At 39.4% G+C, this 19,842-nt stretch overlaps 2 protein-coding genes across 5 annotated transcripts in view; one reads left to right on the top strand and one right to left on the bottom strand.

Annotated features, from left to right (window-relative positions):
- The window catches only part of si:dkey-11f4.7 (piezo-type mechanosensitive ion channel component 2), a 57,967-nt gene extending 44,844 nt beyond the window's left edge, over window positions 1-13,123 (bottom strand). Inside the window, 13 exon segments of the mRNA XM_046055653.1 lie at window positions 802-956; window positions 1,129-1,222; window positions 1,328-1,369; window positions 1,595-1,693; window positions 2,293-2,470; window positions 3,434-3,647; window positions 3,788-4,001; window positions 4,094-4,253; window positions 4,593-4,638; window positions 4,815-4,916; window positions 7,435-7,530; window positions 9,140-9,256; window positions 12,938-13,123. Of these exon segments, the coding sequence (XP_045911609.1) occupies window positions 802-956; window positions 1,129-1,222; window positions 1,328-1,369; window positions 1,595-1,693; window positions 2,293-2,470; window positions 3,434-3,647; window positions 3,788-4,001; window positions 4,094-4,253; window positions 4,593-4,638; window positions 4,815-4,916; window positions 7,435-7,530; window positions 9,140-9,203 (1,464 nt within the window). The 5' untranslated portion in view covers window positions 9,204-9,256; window positions 12,938-13,123.
- Window positions 1-19,842, top strand: part of gnas (GNAS complex locus) — a 66,666-nt gene that overhangs the window by 19,574 nt on the left and 27,250 nt on the right. Inside the window, exons 2-4 of one of the 4 annotated variants that reach the window (XM_046057688.1) lie at window positions 1,590-1,727; window positions 3,443-3,625; window positions 19,421-19,493. In XM_046057688.1, coding sequence (XP_045913644.1) covers window positions 19,459-19,493 — 35 coding nt within the window. In that variant the 5' untranslated portion in view covers window positions 1,590-1,727; window positions 3,443-3,625; window positions 19,421-19,458. Of the gene's footprint in view, window positions 1-1,589; window positions 1,728-3,442; window positions 3,626-13,705; window positions 15,378-19,420; window positions 19,494-19,842 lie in introns of those variants that run through there. The other 3 variants (XM_046057687.1, XM_046057689.1, XM_046057686.1) reach the window with 3 other exon arrangements.

The raw sequence follows: 19,842 nt of genomic DNA on the forward strand, positions 1-19,842 counted from the left end.
CTCAAGGTACGTGCTGGTGCGTATGGGACTAAAAGGTCAGAAATATAACAAGGCGAGAGGCCATGAAGAGCTTTAAAAGTGATCAATAGAATTCTAAAACATACTGGGAGCCAGTGTAATGAAGCTAAAATAGGAGTAATGTGGTCATATTTCTTTGTTCTGGTTAAAAGCCTGGCAGCTGAGTTCTGGACAGTCTGGAGTCGATCAATAGATTTTTGAAAAGGCTGTTGCAATAATCCAGGCGTGATGAGATGAAGGCGTGTAAAATGGTCTCGGTGTCCTTAAAAGTTAACATAGATCGAATTTTTGCTATATTTCTAAGTTGATAAAAACATGATTGAACAAGCTTTGTGGTGTGCTGCTCGAAATTTAAATTACTATCAAACCAAACACCAAGGTTCTTTGCCACAGGCTTAATGTGATTTACTAGGGAACCAGCAGTTGGCAGTATTTGATTTGCCATCTGCTGAGACCCGATGACCAGGATTTCTGTTTTGTCTGAGTTCAGCTGGAGGAAATTATTTGACATCCATTTTTTAACTTCACAAAGGCAGTTATTAAGTGAACTCAGCATTCCAGGGTCTGTGGATCTGACGGGCAAGTATATTTGTGTGTCATCAGCTACATGATGATATGATATGATCTCATTTACAGTGCTTTGCTTGTTTCATTACTGAGCTGTCCTACTCTACACCAGAACAATTTTTGTTTTCAAATATTTCTGCTTTCTTGTTGACCTCCATTATGGCACTAGTCATGGCTGCCTCAAAACCCTCATAAATCAATGTTAGTGTAGTTTACCATCATGATGATAAGGGCGCTGACATAGCTGTGTTTTTGCACCAGCCGTCCAAAGATGACCAGGCCACTCGGACCTGAGGGCAAAGGTGAAGCCTCAGTTGTAGTCCTCAGATCCTCTTCACATTCTTCCTCCATGTCTCCCTCGCCTGCTCTCTCTAGTGCAAGGGAGAAAAAAGTTAAGAGTTTAGTAAATAGACCCCTGGTACAAGGACTTAATGTATGTATTGCTGAAGTTTCAGGACAACATACAGAATCTAATTAATTAAATCAGTGAAGTTATTGTTGTTGCTGAAGTCATGTACTTAGAGGTTTGAGTGCAATGATTACCATGTGATGGTGAGTCTTTGCCGTCATACTGTGGTGGAGGGTAACAGCTTCGGTGAACGTCTTGCCAGGAATTCCCCGACATTAAAATAACTGGCTGATGAAAAGGGAGTACATCATACAGTGCATTACATCTTATTATCAGTCAATCAAAAGCATAATTCATCTTGAAAATACAATATTTATCAATAAAATGACTTACCTCATCAGGTAGATAGGTTTCTTCATCTGTGCTGCTTAAAAGCTGAAAACAGATAGCATGTTAGGTTGGCTATGTCCTTGACAAATTGTAGGATGGCAATTTTGAAATGCTAACTAGAAGTGAAATAGGAGTAAAAATATGATGCCTGTATTTTATTTTAGTATTTTTAACTGGTACTGTTATCTATAACAATTAGCAATGAGCACAACAGCAGAATACTGATCAGTGACAAAATACATTAACAATTTTCCTGTGCTTGTAGGTTACCTCCTGCTTATCTCCTGAGATGTAGATGACCCTGGAGAAGCTTGGAGGAGCCTCTGGACTTTCTGCTGGACTCATCGGCTCCTCACCATCAACAGCATCCTGAGAAGCACAACTGCTATTAAAAGCCTGTCATGTAAGTTAATAATTGAGTAGTACTAAGTAAGTTAATACTGTGTGAAGTGTATGTGCCTGCATGTTTAGAGCGTGGAAGTAGTAGCAATAGAAGCACTAGCAGAAGTACCGGTGAAAGTCACAATGGCAGATTAGCAATAACATTTCCAGTTGCCCCAGGGGTAGTAGTAGCAGTAGTTAGCTTTGCCTCTGTGGAAATTAGCCTCTGTTTCCTCCCCACCCACTCATGGGATAAAAAAAGGAAAACCTGTCACATTGAGGTGGCAACCCAGCAGAGGAAGTTGTAGCAGAGGTTGCAGTTTCATGGTACAGTAGCAGCGTGGTACAAGTTGGAGTTGTAGCTGTAGTAGTGCTACTAGTACCAGTAATGTTTGCACAAGTCACAGCAGCACAAGTGGTAATATAATATAAGAGGCAGATATCATAGTAGCAGCAGTAGAGTAGCGACAAGCCAATGTATGTGGAACCCCGTATAAAATATCATGTGAAGCACCAAGGTCACACAAATACAATATCTAACTTCTGCCTCTGAACATAATTCCCCTGACACACACATGAATACACACACAAACACACACCTCCTCCATGATGTGGACCCATTTGTGCAGTAGAGCCACCAGTGTGTAGTAGAGCAGTAGTAGAACCAAAGGGTTGATGAAGTCAGGCCAGCTGACATGTGGGTGAAGACTAAGAGTGTGCTGGTCTGAACTATTGGTTCTGATCACTCCTGTCATCCCAAACAACCTGGGATAAGTAAAATGGGAAGGAGGGCAGGATGGAATGGAAAAATAAAAGGAAAGAGAATAAATATGAGCTTGTGTATAGTAAAACTTTGAGGAGATAAAATGAGATAAACCAACTTGGAAGAGGGTAAAACACAATTTCAATAAAGCCATTAGATCAGTGGTGGTTGTCAAACTTTCTGACATGCCTCCCGTTGGAAGCCAAAACAGTTTCATGCTCAAGTTCAGCTACACACCCTATTCAATCCTACTACAATACTGTATGATATAATATAAATGCAAACGGGTAAAGGGAATGATGCAAAGTGAATTTAAATAGTAATAATTACACATGGTAATTGAAGATAAAGCCAAAACAAATGAAAACAAAAAAATGTAATCGTATTAATCATAGTGTGCAAGCCAAAGACTAGGCTAATGTTTTTGTGCAAGGTGCAGAGTTCTACATTGATCGACTTAATGACCTGATTTTGCAAGGACATTTGCATTGAAATGTCCTTGCATTCGGTAAAAACCGGAAGCTGATCATTTTTATTTGTGTCTGGGTGGCATGAGCCTGAAACCAACATCTAAGTGCTGATACCTGATATTTAATGAAAGTGCAAGATCAGCCAATATATTAGTGTAATCGGCTGCCTCTTTAGACTTCGTAGACATCTCAGACCTGCACAGTCTTACCACCAATCACGCCGCCGTTGCAGCTTTTTCTTTAACAGTCTTGTTCTTCCGCGGTATTTGTTTGTATGGTACATGCTTTATCCCGGAAACTGATGATGCCGTGCATCTTTTTAAATGCTGTGTAGTCCTTCAGCATTGGTTGGTTCCATTTGATCTCCTCTCTGCAGTCAGTCCGTCAGTGGCCGCTTATTACTTTATTTAATTTTTATTTATTTTGTTTTCCCCTAAGACCCTCTACATTTCAACTCTAGTTTGACTTGACACTACTTTTTAATCACTTCTGTACCTGGCATAGACATCGTCTGGTGGCACAAGCTGCTGCGACAGAGGCAGCTGGTAGAGGTACAGAGCCAGCAGGTGTCCTCCGCTGAAGATGGCCATCATCACACACAGGGAGCTAAAGATGAGCAGGTTGATGGAGCGGCTGAACACCCACCACCATAACAGGCCGAGAAACACCCCGAAATACACACCTGAGGTGAGGGAGGGCAGCATGATACCTGTACACGTGCGTGCACACACACACACACACACACACAAGAGAAAAAAGCCACGGGAAAAAAAGATCCATTTAAAAATAATCAACATTTTAAAACTACAGTATACCTGTAGTTGGCCCACACCAGCTGCTGTATTGTACCTGCCAGCCCAAGCAGTAGAGTCACCACAACTTTCCCTGCTGTGTTCATGATTGCTGACAGCAGCAGCCTCAGTCCGGCTGCAAACACTATCAGCTTCTGGACAAACTGGGGCGGACCCGACTGAACCGGCACCGTAGTCTCATCTGAGCTGTCAAACGACGAGCCCTCTGTGTCACTTTCTCCCTCCGACTCTGTTTCAGAGGTTTCCACTTCCTGCCAGACCCATGGAACAATTAGATTGAAATCATCGGGCATTCTTAACATAATGTGATGGTATAAGAGTTGATGAGTTTGTCCGTGGTTACCTCAGGGTCAGACGGCGGTATTCCGTTTTCATGGAGACTGATGTGGGGCGCGGGGCGCAGTAGCTTTCTACACAGCCTCAGTACGAATAGGGAAGAGAACAAGAGGCCTACATCTGGGGCCAGGAGACGCACAACGTTCCCGGGGTGAACCGAGCTGAATCTGGAAACAGACACGTATCATCATAAGTTTGATCTCCGTTGTTCTCTATTCAAACCAGAAAGGTATTAAAATCAAGACATTCTTGGTAATACATATATAATATAATATAGCAGTGACAATTAAAAAAAACGAAATAAAAGATATGCGCGATGCACTTTCACAACTTTCAAGCCTCAATAAGTTGATTTGCATACTGCGCTGAAATTAACTGAACTCTCTGAAAGATAGATTGCAATTTAAAATGGTTAGTAGTAATGTAAATAAGATGTAATTTGACATAAAATGCATGCATAACCATTAGGTTCCTTGAAAATATGTATGTCAAGTTTGCTCACATACCTTACAATGCCCAAGTGGTAGAGGAAATCTTCCCAGTGGCCACTGACTGTAAAATAAATAAGTAAATAAGAACAATTCAAAAACAAACAAGCATCAAGCTGGGATCAAAGTTTTACATGTTTCAATGACAAAAGAGAGTTGTTACAGATTACATTTTTCTGTTCTATTATTCTATTTCTTTGAAGCCCGCTCACAGGACTACTGACACAAGTATGATTTTACCATGTGGAGGGATGTAGGCAAAGGGGATCTGCATGAAGCACTGCAGGGTCAGGAAGGTCAAACTAGTGTAGATGATCAGCCGCACGAACTGACCCGTTTTACCTGAATAGAGCAGCAAATGACAGAAAGCAGAAGGAAATAAAAGTGAACAAACTCATTTCAAAGTCTTGTCTTAGATAAATTCTGAGCATCTTGACAATGTACTAAGCTAGAGGTAGTCAGTGGTTAACAATGTTTATTTATAGTGAATATATAAATAATATAAAGGAACATCCTATGAGCTGTAAATGTTGGGGTTTTATCTTCAGCTGTAAAACAGTAGTTGCAGTAACCTATGCAAACTCCCATTTTACTCCATAACAAAGTTTCTCCTGTCTAAATGACTTAAGGGAGATTATAACCTTTGATAAATAAAACAAACTACTCTGTATTCATCTGCTTAGAGAGTAACTCCATCACAACATTTAAGAGATTGGCTGAGATCTGATGGTACACACACAAACACACACACACACACACACGCACACACACACAGAGGAATTGATGGACCCCATAAATACATTTTTCAGTAGGATATTGTCTCCAAGGCACTTTATATTTTGTAATTAGTATTTTAAACCAACATTATGTAAGATTTGCATTTTTTGTGTGATTTGGCGCCTCTGCCGTTTGCCGTTTACCGTGGTGACTGCATGGAAAGAAGTCCTAATTCAACATTAGGTGTATTAGCTGTAGCAGATTCACTGTATATATTTACATATATTTAACAAGAATACCGCCATGCTAGTTGCTCAGTGAGACTGTACTAAATGCTCACATCAGTATGCTAACGTTTATATACTGTAACAACAAGCATAGCACTGCTGAAAGCAAAAGTAACATTGCTCCATGGTGGAAGAGTTAGTTTCAAAAAGGGAGCGATACAACAAACACAAACTGCCAAACAAACTGTTTCACCACCTTAAGCAGCAGCACCCGATTGAGCACGAGGCAAGCTCCACAGCTACTCAAAACCAAAAATATTTTTCAGTATTTTGTCATATCGTCAAGAAAATCATAACTGCAGAAATACCCTGAAGTATCGTGATATTATTTTAGGACTACATCGCCCACCTGTACTTGTAGATACTAAAAACATAGGAAGGACTAAGCACAAACTTAGTCGTGAATTCACAAATAGCTGGTGCAACCCAACCCAGAAGTGTTTAATTAAAACTGCCTTTAAAACAACTACCAAAATTGTTTAAGCCTAAATTTTGATTAATTTCTAAAAAATATCCCTCTTTTACAGACTGCACCTTTCCAGATTTACAAATCCCAATTTTATTAAAGATGAGTATTAAATGCTCAAATGGGCAGCTTTACAGTGAATTTGTTTTGGGGTTTTTTTCTAATAAATGCACCAGTTCATAATCTCAGTCTAGAGTTTTGTGTATGTAATCAGAAGGTTGGAGGTACAAAGCATTAATATGTGATGTGGCTCAACATTAGCTGAGCACAGCAAATGTGCTGTTGATGTTCAGGATTTTTACTAAAAGCTTCATTTCACTTAAACTTGTCTGCTGCCCAATAAGGAAGTTACACAATCTCATACACACATAACACTCTCCCAAGTATAGGGGGACTTACAAAAACCCATGAAACAAATGCACACAGGATGTACACACACTTGACCACTTAGCCCAAGGAGAGCGAGATCATATTAGGGAGATGAAGATAACTGTGGGATCATTGAAGCTTTCAAAGACAGGCTGAAAGGCAAACAGTTTTTAGATGGTGGGATGTAACGTGAAAGAAAGAAAAAAATGCTGACATCACATCTTTTAATTCCTCACTGTAATTACCAGGCTATGCATAATTGATTTGACCGTTCCAGCCACATCCCCTTTACAAACTACTTTAAGGGAGGGGTACAGATACTTTAATTCACCAGAATGCAGTGATCAATACAGAGGAAGTACATAGATATGCAATAGACACACGCACATACACACACTTTTTGCCGTACTCTGTATAATCTCTTGTGCTATATCTCCGCTCCCTCTCAATTTTTATTATCAAACTTTGACACAACAATTAAATGTTTATTTTTGTGTTTTTTCTCACCGAGTGATGCAATAAAACTGGAGCAAAATAATACACATGAAATACATTTGGGTGTTTTGTACTGTACTTTTGGGTTTATCTACAGGTTGTGTACGCACCTATGGTGTAACATTCACCTATCCCCCGCAAAACTTAGTGACAATAGAAAACAAATACAAAGACATAGCACTTAAAACTAATAAGTAATGAAATATTTAGTTTTTCTTTTCCTTTGCCTTTCACACTTAGTTTACAGTTCAAATTAATATTAAGTTTGAATGGATTAAAACACATCCAAGCAGACAATGATGTACAAAATATACACAACATTCAATGAGATTTATTTGTTTGTTTATGGTGGAAGGATAATTTTTTATGTGATCATCTTAAATCGGAAACATAAATGACTGAAACTCCAGAGAGAACATAAATTAATTTAAAGCCCAACAAATTTGCTTAAATATTTTTTACACTTTTTAACAAACACTTGTTAAATCATAATTATGATGTAATTTGTCTTTGGAGCCCGTCTCACCTTTCATGGTGACCAGGCTGGGGTTCGGCAGCAGCGGCAAGGTGAGCAAAAACAGGAAATACACCACTGACAGACCATTGTAGCGGAATAAAGAAGCTGTGGTGCAGAGAAATGGTTTTAATGAATTAACATGTCAAAAGAAAACAGGGTTACATAATCTCTCACTTTTTGTAATCTATTCTATATATCACAAAAAGGGCACATTAACAACCAAAGAAACTCAAAGAAAACAAATCGGCCAATGTGTTTTAATGTTTGTAATACAAATAAGTACTAAAATGAAAGTGCTGTATCTTAATTTCACCACTAAAACTCAAAACAAGGAATACACAAATGTGGGATTTTAATGTAAGACACCAGGTTAAACAAGTTGAAATCATTAGTGAAAAGGGAAATGTGTTGAATTTTTTAACCACATCCCAATTTTTCATGCAAATTTACCTTAGGAAGCTAAATAAAGCTGTATCACATATAAAGTCTTCATGTGCTCGCGCTAGGGCTTAAAGTATTGAACTTGACACCATTTTCTCTCTTTACCATTACATCAGATTGAAAATGTATGTCTTCTACATTGAATATTTCTTGTTAAATATGCCCTGTTATTCAGCCTATATCTGGTAGTTTTTAAAACCTTTGGCATCTTGACCAGAATTTCACATAAAATTATGTGAGCTTGAACAACCCTCAGTTCATTCATTCATCACAGTAACATCACGGCAGCAAGCTATAACTTGTCTGATGGTCTGGAAGTGTCTTTTATCATCACCTACTACAATAAATGTGCACCTATAGTGAGAACATTGACTCACTGTCAGTCAGCATTGATTGTAAGATAAAGTGCCAGCTTTGCAGCACATTGTGGCATCCAGGTATTATGCAGAAAATATCCGAGTACGGTCTAGACCTTCTCTATACTAAAGTGCAAAGAGACAACTTCTGTTATTGAATTGGCGTTACATAAATAAAATTGAATTGAATTGAACTGAATAGGTACAAACATAAGGCTCAGTGTAAGACAGCAGTCAAAATTACACAGTCCACTTTACACTTCAAGTAGACACAAAATGCTGCTCGGGTAAATCTGTGGTCGTCACAGTCTGTCTCAGTGCTGAACTGGCAGCACACAGTGCTTTTTGCAAAATACTGGCTCAACAGCAACACTCAAGACTCAACTCTTGTATCATAAGATGTGAATGCTCCTAATAGAAAGCCATATTAATCCCTGACACTGAGTTAGTGTTGCGCATTTCCTCAGTACGGTTCCTCAAAGGGCCAGTGGTCTTCAACAGTAAGCACACATACTAGCTTTACTACAATAACTCCACTCATCAATACACTTCAATATAACCCGTTTCCACCAAAGGGAGGAATTATAACCAATATATTAATATTAACTCAATACTGGTGCCATACAGAAATGAAAGCCACTACAGAAAGCACTTTGTGGGGAAAGAATTTAAGACTAAGAAATAGTAGTAGTCATCTATAAAAGGTCACACAATACAGTCTTACTCTGATCTCAACTCTAACACAATAAGATCTAAAACTGCTGTACAAATACCATCTATATATGTAATCTAATCATAATATGACCTAATTCCTTCCTTATAACTGAACTCTGGAGAGGGACACACCACAAATGTAATTTCTATCAGATCAAATGCATATCAATAAAATAATTAATTAAAAATAGTTATGAACTCACCAGTCAGCAGGAGCAGTGGTAGTAATAAGTTATAGAGCATCCCAACCACGAGCTCCCCTGCCATGTCACCTGCTCTGTGTCAGACACCCACACTGCTCCTTTAGATACTGTCACCCTCTAGATGTCCGCACAAAGAAGTTAATGTTTTAGCAATGTGGAGGGATACTCCAACCTGCTCACACATTTCTCAGAAGAAAATGTATGCAGCCTCAGTCAAAGCATCCTCAAACACAGCGGTGAAAATACAGGAAATATAGTTATAGTCCAACACATTTAGGCTATAACAAGACAGAGATGGTGTCGGCAGAGTGACAGGCAGCACTGTGAAGAAAAGTAGAGGAGAGAGTGGAGAATCTTGATTTAAGATTGTGTGAAAATGATGACTCCTTCCGCTCTTTGCTTGTGTCTCCGTCACACCCTCCTTTCCCTCCCTCACCTCTCTCTCTCTCTCTCCCTCTCTCTGTCTGTCTCTCTCCCAGACATAATGGGTTGTAACCCAGCATCTCTGTTACTATACTCATATCGAGGCTAATCTCACTCAGGAGAATATCTGCTATTATTACATGACTGAAAAACATGCTTCCACCAATACATAAAACCAGACAGCAACAGAAGAGGGAAACAGTGACTTTGACATGCAAAAGTATGACAGCTTTGACTTGTGCATGCAGCCATCTTTGCATTCATTATGTTCAAGCCAGGGTCTAATTTCTTTATTTCGGAAACCCAGACAGATACTCATACAGCACTGTGTTTGTTTCCGTACAGCCGCGTCAGGCTGGCTCATCATATTTGCCCTGTGGGGTGAAGGGAAGTGTATCTAATATTCATGGCTGTGAGGCCATTAAGAGCTGGTGTGACTACAGAGGAACGATCAATGCAAGAACTGAGAATGGCAAAAACATTAACTTTAATCCAAAATATAGGAGAAAACATTGTGCCATCTTCCAAGGAAATGTTTTTGTGTGTCAAATTCCTTTTTTTCTTCACAATTTAAACTAACAACATAAACCTGCAAAAATAACAGATGTGACTGTGTTTGTATAAGGCAGGACTGTTAAATGAGTGAGATGGGGAAATCAGTTAATTAGAGTTTTATTACCAGTGACAGACAGCGCTTTCAAGCAGGGAATTTATGCATTGGATGCTGTAAAGTCTATTCAGTTAGATAGAAGATAGGGAACTGATGATTATTCTGCATTGTAGTGTTTATTGTTACTGTTATTTCGATACACAGTCAGTATGGAACAGTACAAGAAAACACATGCTTCTTAAAAAACATAAAAACTTAGCGAACAGTTGCAACATAAAATTCAATTCAGTTTTCAAGGTGCATTGCATTCTCCCTTTCTTTAATGTAAAGTACTTTGTAAAGCTTTGAAAAAATAAAACAATATATATTTTCACTAAAGTTTGAATTCAGATAACTTTAGATTTTATTTGTTGAGCAAAACAAGCTATTTGATGATGTTTTTAGGAAATAGTGATGGACATTTTTCACTCTCTTGTGTCAGTCTTTAGAACAAATGATCATGTATTTATTTATCTGTTTATTTTCTTGAATTATGGTCCTTGCTTGGCGACCTGTGTATTCGGTGCTTTGCTCTGGTGCCCTAATGCTTAAAAATTGTCACTGACAGCGTGTCTGAATGTTTGGTCTTATTTTTATACAACCGGTAGACTGTAAGTGAATTGCCCTACGGGGATAAATAAAGTTGTTTGAATTGAACTGAAGTAAGATTAATTAATAATAAAAAATAATTGTTGGTTGGAGCCCTACTTCTGCCTAAAGTAATTAATGACAAACTATTTTATGAAGAGGGGTGTTCGGAAGAAACAACTTTGGCTTTCACAGCTCACAATTACAAGCTTCAATTGTTTTCTTCTTACGCGTTTTACAAAATGCAGAGAATGCCAAAATATTTGATTTATTGATCTCAATTTAATCATTTTAACACCACAAATAATCCAGACAATCCTAACCTTGTTAACTAAGCCCAAACTAAACTAATAAATTTCTTGTGTGTATTTGTATAGGAGTGAGTCCTCAGTGGGCAGACTCAATAAGAGGAAAAAACACACACTCGATTACTCCTCAGCAGTAGATCTAAATTGATTATGATGAGAATGAGTGCTGAGTAGGGAGCTAACATTTCATGACAGTGCAGTTAAAAAGAGCTGCCAGCGGACGTACTAAAAAAGGGTCTTGGGTGGTGATGTAGGGATAGAAAGAGTGTGTGTGTGTGTGTGTGTGTGTGTGTGTGTGTGTGTGTGTGTGTGTGTGTGTGTGTGTGTGTGTTTGGCTAGTTATTTTGACCAAGGGTGGAAAAATGAGGAAAATGATTTGGAAGTGATCAGGATTATGGTAAACACCGTGGTTTGATGATATATTATTTATAATATATATCACCAAACTGGAGCAGTGATGCTTTTCATGTTCATCTAACTGATGGGAGAATACTCCTCAGAGATTTTGAATGATTTGGCCTCAAGCTCCAGCAAGCACTAAGTCAACACTCACTACCAAAGCCCACCGCAAAACCCAGGGGACAGCTGGGAGATTCAAATATCTCATAGATGCATTTCACATTTAATGCCTCAGAGGCAAGCCACGTTAAGCTGGACCTCTGTCCTGCTTTTTATCCTGGTTATGTATCTGGGTAGGGTTTGAAGGTTTGGCTACAGGATACAGGGTGTTTTGACAAGTCATAAAAAGTGAGGGAAATAGAGAAAAAGAGATGCATTATGGTTTATAGAATACTTGGTTTGCCTCAACAAATAGCAGATTGCTCTGACATTTTGACATTTTTAAAAAGACCACAACATAATACATTTTCAGTTTTACAGTCCAGAGTAGACACCCATTTAAACCCCTGAGGGATTACTTGATACTGACAGGGACAAAGTACTGCTGAATAATGTTGTTTTTTGCACCAGTAAAGGGTTTAATTGTGTTTTGTGCTTCTGCAATCCACCTACATCATTACAACACAACAGGAATGAAAGATAAATTAGTATACATTGTGAATCAGTTGATCATATATTATTAAATTATAAATTTGATTTAATTTGAGGTTCCAGCTCATGTTAAGATTTCACCTCAAAATCTACCCAGGACATGTAATACTATTTAGACTAGAAATTTAGCAGGCAGCAAATTTTACTTTTCAGTCACTTTGGAAACTACTTTTTAATGGATATTTTGTTTTCACAAATTGGAGAATAGTGCAGTTGCTTGGATTGACAGCAAATAAATAAACCCCCAAGCCTGCTACTCAGAGTTAGAAGACTGCTGCCACCTAGCGTTTAACAGACCTAACAGCAATAGAGCTGATGGCCTTTTAATAAATCTCATAATCGATTTGAAAAAGTGTGATTTCATTGAAACCCAGAAACTCTAGTGAAGCCCCATGAATATTAAAAGCTTCAAGGAGATAGGATATGTTGCAGGTTTGCCTAATCAACTGGTTGTTTTAACCACATTTGGGCTAATTTGCTTGGCAGCGGTGGACTCAGGCTGTTGCAAAACCCCCCAACACACCACCCTGAGTCCACCAGTGCAGCTACGTCCAAATGAAAAAAATGCGCTATGGGGACCTAATGACTGTACAATGATGCTTTCAAGTGCCCACTAGGTAAAGTGCTCATCATATAGTGTACATTGCTATACCAATACTAAACAGTACAAATTGCAACCACAACCACATTTGTGAGTGTTGGACACTGGGTGTGGCACAGTGACTCTGTGGTTACCACTCTTGTGTCTCAGTATGATAGCTAATGGGTTAAGGTTCTTACTGTGTGCAGTTTGCATTTCCTCTTGAGTCAGTGGGTTTCCTCCAGGTGCTGCTGTTTCCTCCCACAGTCCAAAGACATGCAGGGTTAGATGAATTGGAAACTTCTGGAGCACACATCTACCTGTTGGTGGAAATGTGTTTATGTGATTGTGTTCCACTGTGTTGGACTGTCCCGGGAGTAGTTTTCTTCCAGAACATGCTGGGTGAAGGAAAGATGGATGTACACCCATGTGTCGTGTTACCAATTTAGGTATAAAACATACCGCCAATGTGTGCCTAAAGGTTTTTTTTTTTTTAAATAATCTTTTACAACATAGTCATCAGTATTAGTAGCCTATTGTTCTGTTTAGAAACAAACATAGACTAATAATACTTTAACTGGAATTCAAATGTTCAGAACCATTAAAGGTTAGCCTATATCATGAATCTTTGTAAACACAGCAAAATGTTATATATAGGCTTATAAATATTTTAAAGTATGACTTGTGTCATTATATCACATTATTCTAGTCATGTACTGTATCATGTAATGATATGTGAGTTTATGTATCATTTGTTGTTTTAGTGTGGAGGGTGTGGCGTGTCCTCTGTGACAGGCTGTATAGCAGCTCTGGGAGCCTCTGGCCCGGCTGCACGGCGTGCGGTTGTTTCCTTTGAAGAGGGCGCCGTTTTCTCCGCAGAGCCGCGCCGCTGACGCCGCTCCGCGCACGGGCCACGTGACGAGGCGAAGCGGCCTCTCCTCCGCTCTCGGTCCTTCCTTCCCAGGGTTCAATGAGCGCTGTGTGGCCCCACCCCGTCTCTCTTCAGCGCTGTCTATATCCTCAGTGTAGGTTACTATTCTCGGAGAGAGAGAAAGGGAAAAAATAATAACCTCCAAGAATTGGTTATTCCTGTCTTTCACCTTCCACGACCAGCGGCCAGGAGGGGAGCGGCCTTCGCGGTGGGAATGTGCTGCTACAACAAGCCCGCGTCCTATTTTTTTGTGAATGTAAATGCACATGTAGTGTCAAGCCTGTAGCCTATTTACCCACCTCGAATTCAAGAGGAATATATATGTATGAGTGTGTATGTGTGTACACATAGGCTTTATGTAGGCTATAAAAACTGAGCCTGACAGCGGGGGTTGCTTTTTCACCTGCAAGAAACGTGGATACATTTCGAGGGATTTTCACGTCTCGGTCACGTTTTCTATTCCTTTTCTTTTTTAGGCTTTTTTTTCTTGAAGGGATTCGTAGGAGCCAGTCGGGAATTTAAAAAAAACTCTATCGGTGCGCAGTTTTTGGAGGCTCGGTGGTGATGTGAGGGGCTGATAACACAATTTCAGCAACAAAAGCGAGGGGCAGGGAGAGAGAGAAGGCCCTTTTGGAGGAAAAAACACAGCAAGAAATAGCCACCACAAACAAGGAGGACGAATCTGGGGATATTGCATCGTGTCGGAGTTTGAGGTGGTGGAGGATCCAGCAGAAAAGACAACCGCAGTGAGTTTGGAGCGGTTGTGGGTTGATTTGATGCAGCGAATGAAAAGGAGCCGGATGACGACGGAAGCAACGAGAATATCACACATGTAGGTCGTTCGGGTGTAAATATTATTTCCCTTCCTCCTGTCCTGTTGGGCCCCCGACGAAGTCAGCCGTCGGGGAGACATAGCAATAGATAGAGCGTATAAGTGTACACTTATGGAAATGTTTATCATGAAAGGAGACGTGGAAACGAGCCGCGCCACAGCACGGGCGAGGTTTTCGGACACGCCGAGTTCGGCTCCTTGTCACGGGCAGCAGTGAGACGCAAGACCCGGGCTTTTGGAGATGCAAATTAGGTTGTTTATTCTGCCTCCATTTGAGGTGAAACCCCGAGTTTTGGTTTCTTAACAGACGTAGTGGATTACAATTCTTCACGCAACACAGTTGACAGACAGAGAGAGAGAAAGAGTGGGAAAACAAAACAATAACTATACTGCATGCAAAGGAGGAAAAAGCCCGAGCAGGATTCAGCAAACTGAGAAGGCGGCCTCGGTGTCGTCAGCAACAGTATCCTGCCCTTTCTCTGACAGCAAAATACGCGTTATGGACACATAAATTCTACAGTGCTGCACCACGGACAGTTTTTGGAGAAGGCCAGGGAAGTTAAATGGTGTAAATGTGGATGACATTGCTGCCAAATCCGCATGTCAAACGAGGGATCTAGGCTAGTTTAGTTTATTTATTTATTTTGCTTTCTACATACCCCCCACCTCCACTCCTTCTTCTTCTTCCACCTCCTCCTCCTCCCCTGGACCCCCTTTTTCTTTTTTTCTTGCGGGAAGATGGGTTGTTTGGGCAACAGTAAGACCGAAGACCAGAGAAATGAGGAGAAGGCACAAAGAGAAGCAAACAAAAAGATAGAGAAACAGCTCCAAAAAGACAAACAGATCTACAGAGCAACACACAGACTACTACTTTTAGGTGAGTAATTTTTTGGTTTTTGTTTTCTTAAGGCAGCACAGTTGAGGCTCTGCTTCCTAACCTTCTGAGATGTTGTTTTGGGAAACATTGTCAACAGAGTGACTTTGCCATTGCATAAGGCTAAAAATGCTGCACTCTGCTTGGTTTTCACCATGTTGATGTTAAATTGAAAGTCTACCACTACCAACATCAAAATGTGCTGTAAAAGCCTCCATAGGTGGCTTTGAGAGTATACAACTAGGTGTGGGTAAATGTATAAGGTGTGTGTAAACGTCTTTCAGTGGTCATCATAGGATAAACAACCCACTCACATCAATAAAAACTGGTTTTATTGTCATTTATATTAAATGTATGCACATTTTTATAAACAGAACATAGCATTTTTGAGCTGTATTAGCTTGGGACTACATATCATGCTGTACACTGTTCATTGTAGTCCTCATCATGCCTGTAGGCCTGAAAAGTTGGCTTAACTAAGTTTTTAGTTTTACATTACACAGCAGATTGTGGGTGTGTAGCTCAAACAGCCTCTTAAGATAATGTGACTAAGAAAAAACAATCAGACCTACTTAATGGAGACTTAATGTGTGTGTGCGTGCGTGTGTGTGTGTGTGTGTGTGTGTGTGTGTGTGTCAGAGAGTGAACTATAGGTGGGCTGGGTTTCTACAATTACATAAGAGTCTAACTTCCCTGCCATGCTCTCCTCTGTACCCTCCTCCTATGTCCATTCATAGCCTTACCAAGAAGTTGTGGTGTTCTTCGTTTAAAAAACAAAACAAAAAAAAGATTACAGAAATGCCAGTGAGGGTTCGTATTCTAAGACACACCCGTATTAATGTTGGGGAGGAAGTTGTGGTGACTTTAGGAAAGCAGAAGGACAGGAACCACAAGAAAACCAATACAAAGATGTCTGCCGAAAGTTAGCTGCCTTCCAATCATATTATCTACTAATTTAACTTTATCGCTGACTTGTGGACCTGCAGGCTGTTATTTGTGATTCCGCATATTTTGGAGGATGTTTAAACAGTGAACAAAGGCAAATGAAGCATAAAAGGGTCACTCTGAATTCACACCTGGTGCTGCTGAAAAAATATATGCTAGGAATTCAGCTTTTTTCCCTCCATGTTAGATAAAAGGAAAAGATAGTTTTCGGACTATAGCGAATTAAAGTTATTGTAAATATTGGTTAATGTTGCTCTGTATAATTGTAACGTGCAGCCATAACAACACTGGTTTTAGATTAAATGTATAGCTCACTGGATTAACTAGATTGCCAAATTCATGTGTTAATGGATTTGTTGGAAGTCCGTTTGGGAGTTTGTTTCACTTTGAAGATGGACACCTTTTAAAGGAGAGATAACATAAAATATGTGTTGTATTGAGAGGTAGCAGTTAAGTCTTAAGTTGACTAAGTAAAACTTTTACTAGATCCTCTATACTGAAGATATGATGACCTTCAGGTAAAATCTTTCTTTTGGTCTCCATATATGAAGGTAACCTGTTTTTAAATTAACTAAAACAAATAAACAGTATGTATCTGCACCATGTATAAAGTAGTAGATCCTATAACTTTTATTCAGCAAGTGATTTAAAAAAAATAATAATTTTGTTCATTTTCAATGTTTTATTTGCTACAAATTGCATGACTGTCCACAATTTAAGTGACGTTAAAATCATGGCAAGTATTTGAGTTGACAGTGCAATTCTAATGCAGTATCGCCGCTGTATTTGCAAATCCAAGGGACAGTCCTGTGTGCACAACACTCTGCAAATGTTTGGTATATGGCAATATACTACTACAGTTATCTGTTATATAACTGCAGTAAATGCTTACTGTGTTGTGTCCTGCCCAAAAGATTATTCACGTTTTAGTTGTTGGTTAGAGTGCGTTACTTCTGTCTGATGGTTCATTGACAGAGTGCAGTTTACATCTGTGTCTCACCTCTGTATCTCGTCTGATGAGTTACACACAAGTTTGACATTTTTGGGAGTGTATGTTGAATTCATTAAGGTCCTTTCGCCATATAAACATTGAATTTTATATTCTTTTGGAGATATTAAACTCGGTGTGGTTTTAAATTTTCAGTAGCATACAGACAGACTGTGGGAGTATTTCCTGTTGGACAAACCACTAATGGCTAGAATCCTCAAATTTTACTTTTGCCAATGGTTTGCTTTTCACACTGTAATCCAGCCAAACTTCTCAAATGCACCAGTGTTTAACAAAAGAAATGAATTAATAAATAAGACTAAGAATCTGACCAGTTTTTTTCTACTCTGCAGTTTTTAATACTTTGTACTCTGGACACTGTCCTGCTGGTACTCCAAAAGGATTAAGTTTCAATACCAAACTTGATTGAGTGTGTGTGCTTTTTCAAACATGCAACCAAAAATGGTTTCTAGTACACAAGAAGGGCAAGCTCCAAAAATTCACCACTACACTTTCGTACATTACTACTTAACACAGTCATTTTGTGAGGCATGGTGTTTCTGCTTCATTAGACAATGTGTTGTTGGAAGGGGCAGGGTGATGGGGGAGAAAGAGGAGAGCTGACATTGTGACATGAGGTCATCAGTCAGATTTGAGAGCATGATGTTATGAGTTCATGGTATGTGCTTTAGCTTGCTGAGCCACCAAAATGGAAGAGTCCCAGACTTGTCTGTGGCCGACTATCACAAATATGTCTCAGGGGTAGGAAATGCGCTATAACGTCTAATACAAAACTGTTGCAAACTGCCAGCCAATCAAACCTCATGATTTAGAAGAAATTGGGCTACGAGGCAATTATGCCTATTAAGCTTCATGTTCAGACTTTTAAAGAAGAGTACCACTTTATTTTTTACAAAGAACTTGGATCCCTTGCTCAAGACATGAAATGTGTTTGATTCAGGTAAAGTTATGGGTCATTGTTGATCCTGATCTTCACTTCAGTTTAAGATAAAAAGAGCAGACAGCTGAATGTTTAAGGCCTGAGACAGGAAAGGCGTTGGACAGTGTGAAAGAGCTGCAGCTTTTAAATGTTGAACTTTAAGCTGCTCACTTCTCATGCACATATTCACACCGCATGTGTGGCATTACAGAGAAAAGAGATGTGAGTTTCATTCTTATAACAGATACACAAAGGCTGTACAGCAGGCAGCTAACCAGCACCCGGTCTCTCTTCATGCTCGTTTTAGCAGTTTATCAGTTGAATGATTCTCACAAGTTTGTTGAAAGCCAAATACCACAGACAAGAACAGTGATCATATTCTCCTCACAGGACATAAAGGCATATGATGAGTGTCTGAACTTGCTGGTTTTTTTCTTTTGTTTTTTTGAAGAAAGTTGTTTCTCTCAAAAATATGAAGAGGGTAGAATTTGGTAAAATGTAAGGTTAAAAGGCAGGGCCACAAAATGGATGACTGGCAGTGTATTCTACACTAAATTGAATTTGGCAAGGTGTCAGACTACTGAACAGCTTAACATCTGTAACCGTACACCAGGTCTGTGTATTCAGTGTCATTTGTTTAATAGTATGAGTTGACTGCAGGAACAGACACAACTAACAATATCTTAACTAAAACTTTGTTTGAGTGTACTGCCTTCCAAACTCTTATTTTTTTAACACAACAACACCTGCTTTTTAAGGGAAATGTTTAAAATGGCCCTTTTAAAGGCTGTCATCAAGTCTAAAAATGTAATCTTGTGATTGTGATCACAGAATCTAGTGGAATAATCCTGTTTATTATTTCAGCCATGACCATGCAGCACTGTCCTTGCCTCTACTACCGGTTTTTCTAAATAGAGTCACACTCATGTATGAAATTTGGTGTTTGTTCATTGAAAGTTTCCTGTAGGGCATAGTAAGTCACAGCCAAATAAGCTTATGAATTTCCAAATTGAAAATCTTTTAGGCAGCTACAGTGCTTGTAATCAGAATATGGGAAATGGAACAACTGTACACATACTGTAAAGTGGCATTTCATATATGTGTGTGTGTGTGTGTGTTGTATCACACACATGTTAACAGATCCCAAATATTTCCTTGTCCCCTCTCTCTCAGGAGCTGGAGAGTCAGGAAAGAGCACCATAGTAAAACAGATGAGGATCCTACATGTCAACGGCTTCAATGCAGAGTAAGTATGATATGAATAAAGGCCTACAAGTATCTTAACATGAGTATATCCAAAGTACCTGCTGAGTGCACCAGATGACACCTGTAACCCATTTCTGGGGCTGCATCTCATCTTCTGGAAAACCTGAAGTCCAAGCTAAATCTGTCTCATATGACGATCCTTGTCATTTTGTTAACCCTTAAATGGAAATTGACATACATACCTCGATGAAGCTGTCCTGAAAAGTCCAGCTAATGTGATGAACCAGGGCAGCTTCCATGATGCCTCAGTTCACAGAAAGAGCTGTGACATTTCACAACACATGACAGACAACTTGAAAACCGCGCACAAGGTTAAAGAGGTTGTATTA

Source organism: Micropterus dolomieu, linkage group LG08, assembly GCF_021292245.1.
Source record: "Micropterus dolomieu isolate WLL.071019.BEF.003 ecotype Adirondacks linkage group LG08, ASM2129224v1, whole genome shotgun sequence".
NCBI lineage: Eukaryota > Metazoa > Chordata > Actinopteri > Centrarchiformes > Centrarchidae > Micropterus > Micropterus dolomieu.